This window comes from Emiliania huxleyi (assembly GCF_000372725.1).
Source record: "Emiliania huxleyi CCMP1516 chromosome Unknown EMIHUscaffold_1206, whole genome shotgun sequence".
Lineage (NCBI taxonomy): Eukaryota > Haptophyta > Isochrysidales > Noelaerhabdaceae > Emiliania > Emiliania huxleyi.
The window spans coordinates 2,080-7,969 of NW_005201385.1; the positions used below are offsets into that span (position 1 = coordinate 2,080).

A 5,890-nucleotide genomic window follows, 5' to 3' on the forward strand; every position below is an offset into this window, starting at 1 on the left:
GTGTCTGTGCCAGTGCGCGCCAGTCCCGTGCCCAGTGTCGTGCGAGGGAGTTTCGTTTTAACTTCTTTTTCTTAGCGGGCCTGTGTTCGTGCCAGTGCGCGCCAGTCCCGTGCCCAGTGTTGTGCGAGGGAGTTTTGTTGTAAGATTCTTAGCGGGAAGCTGTGTTGATATTCCGAGACACTTCCCATCCTGTCACGCTGCTGCCTCGCGCCCTACCGCAGATGCCTGCTCCCTCGTCGAGACACCTCGCGCTGCTTCTCGCTGTGCTCCTGGCCAGCCTCTCGCCCGCCGCCGCGCTGTCTGTGGCGCCGGTTCCGATCGCGGGCTGGCAGCGGGCCCTGGCTGGAGCAGCGGCCTACTGCTCGGCGACACTCATCTCCTCTCCCGTCGATGTGGTCAAGACGCGGCTGCAGGTAACTCGTGCTCGCATCCCGCTGCCTAGCTGCTCGCCTCGGCCTTCGCACAACCTCGCCCACGCCGCTCTCTGTCAGGCTGGGAGCCACGGCCCCGCAGGCCGCGGCCCAGGAGCGAGCGCGCTGCGAGTCACGATGCACCTGCTGCGGACGGAGAGCCTGCTCGTCTTCTACGCCGGCATCGGGCCCGCGCTCCTCATGGCGCCGGCCGCCATGGTGACGCATATCTCGCCACAGCCGCCATTGCCACTGCCAGAGCCCTGCCACCGGCACGCACCGCCACACGGCCCGGCCACACCGCCGCCTCCGCCGCCTCCCCACGCCTCAGGTGCAGTACGCGCTGATGGACCCTCTGCGGGAGATCATGCCTGTCGGTCTGGCGGCCCTCATCGCGGGAGCGGAGTAGTAGTGGGATCGGAAGAGAGGAGTCGGGCGCAAAAGCAGGTGGCTGGTTTGGAGGGTGAAGCGGCACCGAGCCGCGCCGCGCTGCGCCGCGTCGCAGGCGCGCTCGACATCACCATCAAGTGCCCCTTCGACAGGTGAGACAGACGCCCCGAGGATCGGCGAGGGCGAAGCTTTCTCAGCGCGTCCGCGACACGCCCCTGTGCGCCCTCGCGTAGGCTCAAGACTCAGATGCAGGCGCCAGGCGGCGGTGGGGAGACAAGCGTGACGACGCAAGCCTTGCGCGCGCCCGCTGCGACACCGTTTCGGGGCTCTCCGCGACCCCTCTCGGAGCCTTCGCGGATAGGCACTTTGCGCGCGTCTACCGCGCGCGTGGAGTCGCCGGCCTCTACACAGGCGCTTCGGCCGATATACGCAACGTACACGGACGACTGACAGAGGCGAGGGCGGCGTCTCTTCACAGCGTGTGCGGTCGTGAACAGGCTTTGCCGCGACGCTGGTCCGCGACCTGCCCTACCTGGTGATCAAGTGGCAGGCGCCCTTCACCCGCGGGCCCCTCACTGGGCCTTGTGCACCTTGAGTGGGTGGTGGGGCTCAAGTGGCAGGCGCCCTTCACCCGCGGGCCCCTCACTGGGCCTTGTGCACCTTGAGTGGGTGGTGGGGCTCACGGCCGGGCGGGGTGCACAAGGCACCTTGAGTGAAGGGCTCACGGCCGGGCGGGGCGAGGCCGAACGCACTGCTGCCCAACACAAGCGTGTGACGGCTACGTTCCACTTGGAAGGTCTACACGACGATGCAGCTCGTGCTCGGGCAGACGCACTCTGCGAACTTGCTCAGCGGCGCCGTCGCGGGCGCCGTGGCGGCGACGCTCGTCACGCCGGCAGACGTAATCAAGACGAGACTGCAGGTCCTGCACCGCAGCACACTGTCTCACATGCACAAACGACGGCATCGCAGCTTGGCCCGACGTGTCGTCTCCGCCGTTCGTAGGTGACGGGGGCAAAGGTGCCGCTCGTCGCGGTGATGAGGCGCCCAGACCTCCGAAATGCCAGCGGCGGCTGGTGAGCGGAGGACACGTCCACGACATGTCCATGGCTCGCGCCCCACTAGGCAGCTCCTCGACGAGGGGGGTGTCCCCGCGCTCTTCCGAGGCGCCTGTGCTTGTGCGATGCCGCCGCAACTGAGAGTAGGCCAGCTCCTCACCGCCCGTGCTCCTGTAAACAGGCCTTGGCCCGCGCTTGGCGCGTATCCCCGTGTACACGGCCGTCACGCTCGCAACCTTCGACCTCGTCAAGGGCCTCTTCGTGCTCAGCAACGAGGCGGCGGTGGGCGTGGGCTCCGGGTGACACGGGAGAGGCGAGGCACGCTCAACGGCCTGTTGCGAGAGGGGCGTTGCGCGATCATGGAACGCCTACCTCCACTCCACTGAGACCTGAGAGGTCAGAAAACGTCACACCCTCTCTCTCTTGACTCTTCTGCGTAAAAGTGGCTTCTCTATTGTCTGCTGGCACGCGGAGGTGTTTGTTCCTAGTTCTTCTCGTGTGCACATGGCTAGTGCCATTTCACTGTGGCACAAAAGTCAAAACCTTGATTTGATCGGGGACCTGCCCTGCATCGGCGTACGGCGACATGAAGATCTTTGCCGGTGTGCCGTCGGACCCCTCGGGGGTGGGGCGCATGGTCGTCGCTTGCGGCAACACGCTGCCACGCGCCCGCGAGACGGTTTTGGGCGTGGAGGGCGGGGACAGGGGCGGGAGGGTGGGGAGGTGGGACCCGCGGACGGGGTCGGGACGGTCGAGGCCGTCAAGGGCCAGTACACGGACGCAGAGGGGAAGTGCCGTGTGGAGGCGCTGCTCTTCGAGGAGTTCGGCGCAATGAGCGCGGGGGCGGAGGAGCTGCTGAGGCGGGTGGCTGAGGTGGCGGGCCGGAAGCTCACATGGTGGCAGTACGACCAGACGTCGTGGTCGGCGCGCGAATGGATGCCGTTTGCGCTGCAGCGACTGCCGGTGCAGCTCTGGGTGGCGCTCGCGGACGAGGCACAGCGCGCCATTGGTGCGGCGTCACGCGGCCGCGAGGGACTCGGTGCCTTCCAGAGGCAGCTGCGACCCCGCCGAGTAGACGGCTGCACACAGCAGGTGGCGCGGTGTGTTACCGTCCACTCGGCGGGGTCGCAGCTGCCTCTGCGCGTACTGGGGATGTAAGGTAAGGTAAGGTAAGGTAAACTTCTCCACACACACGAGGTGGTGGGGCAAGGGGGGGCAACCCTCGCGTCTCCACGTCTGACGACAGGAGCCCCACGGCATTCAAAGTGCAAGGCCCAGTGCGCGTGGGTGAGCGGTGTGTGTGTGTGTGTGTGTGTGTGTGTGTGTGTGTGTGTGTGTGTGTGTGTGTGTGTGTGTGTGTGTGTGTGTGTGTGTGTGTGTGTGTGTGTGTGTGTGTGTGTGTGTGTGTGTGTGTGTGTGTGTGTGTGTCTCACGTCACTGCATCCTCCGCCGGTTCCTCCCGTCGCCTCTTCTTTGTTCGAATGTTTTTCAATCCATCCTTCACGAAGCCCTCCCATGTAGCTAGCGTTCTTGGCGAATGTCTCGAAATGGCCAGCAGGCGCTGTCTGCTCGCGGTCTGTGCGGGCCGCTCGTCCTCCTCGCCCTTCTTTCGTCCTCCCGTCCCTCCCCTCCACCATGGCCTTCTCGGCACTTCTTTCTCCATCCGCCTCGCCCTGCCTTTTCGCATCGTGCCGTTCGCCCTCCATTCGGTGACCTCCATGGCTGTCCGCCCCTTTTTGGGTGGCGCTCTCGATACGGTTGCGTCAACCTCGACGTCGCTGTCGCCCTCCCTGTCCCCGCCGGCGTCCGTGCCTCGGTTCGCGTCATCGGTAGCGTCTCCGTTGTTCCCTCGTGCCCCGCCGTCGCCCTCTCTGCTCGGGCCGTTAGCGATTTCGCTCCTCCTGCGTGTCGCCCCTCCGTCCCCTCCCCTTTCTTCGTCGTCATCGTCGCTGTCGCGAAAGCCCTCCGGTCCCTCGATTCCCTCGCCTATCCCCTCCGCTGCGTCGTCCCAGTTTATATCCTCATCCTCTGCGCACGTCGCGTTGGCTTCCTCTCTCCCCCTTTCCTCCCTGCCCCTCTCGCTGTCTGGTGTTAATGGACCCCCTTCCTCTCCCTCGCCACCGTCACCGTCTCCATCCCCGTCGCTACCGCCCTCCATGCCCGCCGCCCTTTGTTTCACACTCGTCTCTGCCATGTCCGCCGTCGCCGCCGTCCTGTCTGCTGCGCTCTGTGCTCCGTGGTACAGTCGCTTATTGTTGCTCAGGATTAGCTCACGCACCAGGACAGCCTCCTGCTCGTTATTTTGGCTTGCCGATATGCATCCAAAGTTCCACGCTAGCTCCTCCTTCGTCACGTCTATCTTTTTGCAGTATCTCGCGAATGCCGTCCGCGCTTGCTGGGGTGTTATTGCGTTCGGATCCGCCCTGGTCCCCGCCCTGTATCCCATCTCCTTGCGGTGGCTCCTGTATGAGTCCCCATATGACCATGTGATTTCTTGGCCTTCCTTGACTCCCCTCTCTGCAAACAGGACCATCACCTGCGCAGCTGCCTTGCCTAATTGTATCTCCTCGTAGCGTACGAAGTGCGTCGCCCTCGTGCCTTGCTTCGGCTCGTTCGATGCTGCTGGCCAGTCGAAATTACACCGCGCCGCGACGCTGTCAAAGTCGTCCCTGTCCGTTTTGTCGCGCCCTTCCATTTAATTAGGTACTCCCACCGTTCGGTCGCGTCCTCCCCCGTCTCCCCCGTTCGTCGTGCCCCGTCGATTCGTTCGTACGTCCATTTGTCTTCGCCCTTTACTTGTCCATTTCGGACTCCCCTCTGTTCTGTCGACGCTTCCGCCGCAATTCGGATGGCTATTCTCTGATCACTTCTGTTCCATTCTAGCCCTGCCTCGTCCCATCGCTCGTGCCTCCCCGCAAACCATTGTGCGGTCGTCGCCTCTGGCTGTCCGTTTAACTCGCCTAGTAGCTGTTCGTAGTCCTCTTTATCTGTCTTGCCCCGCAACTCATGGACCCTCGATGCCTCAGTCCACGTCATCCATCCGTCGCCCTTCTCGTTTGTCACGTCGCTCCACCATACCAATCCGACCTCCGCGAGCCTCTTCTTGTATGTGCACCGTCGGGCGCCTCGCCTCCACATGGTCATGCTGTCTTCCCATAGTCGTGGGCCCCGCACTGTTTCCTGTTGGCCAGTCATCTCCCACAGGTCATCATCGAGGCCGTCTTTCATCTGCATCGACGTCCTCATGCCTCGTAGTCCTGCCCGATTCCGCTGTAGGTAGTATGCCTCCATCAGGTTTCCTTCATTTAGTTGCTCGTCGGGTATGAATGTCGTGTCCCATTCGAGTGGGTGTTTGCCGCGGCACCCCAGTCTCCATGCCGTCCTCGCCAGCGCATATCTCGCGACCATCCCCGCGGGTCGTCCCTCTGGTGCCGAGAGCATGTTGTCGATCGTGCTCATCCAGCTCGCCGTGGCTACCTGATACGTGTGCATGCTCCCTTCACCACCATCTTCCTCCGCCGCGTATAGGTGTGCCTTCGGGTATGCTGTTCCTGCTCCCTGTCGCTCTATCGCGTCTCGCCTCGCAACTTCGATGGCGTCGCAGTCCTCCATCGTCATGACGGTCCCTCTTGCAGCCGCTCCGACCACCCCTTCCATCGCGGCGTTCATCGCTCGTTGCATCTCGTCCGCATTTAATTGCGTGAGCGCGCCCACCATTTTCATTAGCCGCGTCGCTTCCCTTCTCGTTTTTTGTCTCGCCGGTTCCATCCCCTTCTGCCACTGGGCGGTTATCGGGGTGCCCAGGTATTTGTAGATCTCGACCGCCGCCGCTTCCACCGCCGTTTGTCTCGCCGTCTGTACGTCGTCTTCTCCCTTGCTCGTCTGTCCTCTCGCTGTCGAAGTCGCCCTCTTGATGCTGCGTGGTGCCCGTATCTGTGGAATTTCCGTCCCGTCGAGGAGTCGCATTGGCGCGCCTTCTATGTTTCGTGCGATCCCATTCTCGTATCGTACTGCCATGTACGCTGTCTTTCT

The 5,890-nt window shown here is 63.4% G+C and overlaps 2 protein-coding genes across 2 annotated transcripts in view; one reads left to right on the forward strand and one right to left on the reverse strand.

Moving 5' to 3' along the window:
* Window positions 1-221: 221 nt before the first annotated feature.
* Window positions 222-3,016, forward strand: EMIHUDRAFT_122286 (hypothetical protein; the record flags this gene model as incomplete). The annotated part of the gene is made up of 11 exons (XM_005790229.1): window positions 222-413; window positions 492-629; window positions 742-787; window positions 916-952; window positions 1,034-1,065; window positions 1,298-1,335; window positions 1,597-1,722; window positions 1,806-1,876; window positions 1,926-1,945; window positions 2,040-2,140; window positions 2,615-3,016. The coding sequence occupies 11 exons, from the start codon at window positions 222-224 to the stop codon at window positions 3,014-3,016; spliced, it is 1,203 nt and encodes a 400-aa protein (XP_005790286.1).
* A 1,982-nt stretch (window positions 3,017-4,998) lies between these two features.
* EMIHUDRAFT_122287 (hypothetical protein) overlaps window positions 4,999-5,890 on the reverse strand; it is a gene marked incomplete at both ends in the record, with an annotated part of 3,254 nt that continues 2,362 nt past the window's right edge. Inside the window, one exon of the mRNA XM_005790230.1 lies at window positions 4,999-5,038. Coding sequence (XP_005790287.1) covers window positions 4,999-5,038 — 40 coding nt within the window. The remainder of the gene's footprint in view (window positions 5,039-5,890) is intronic.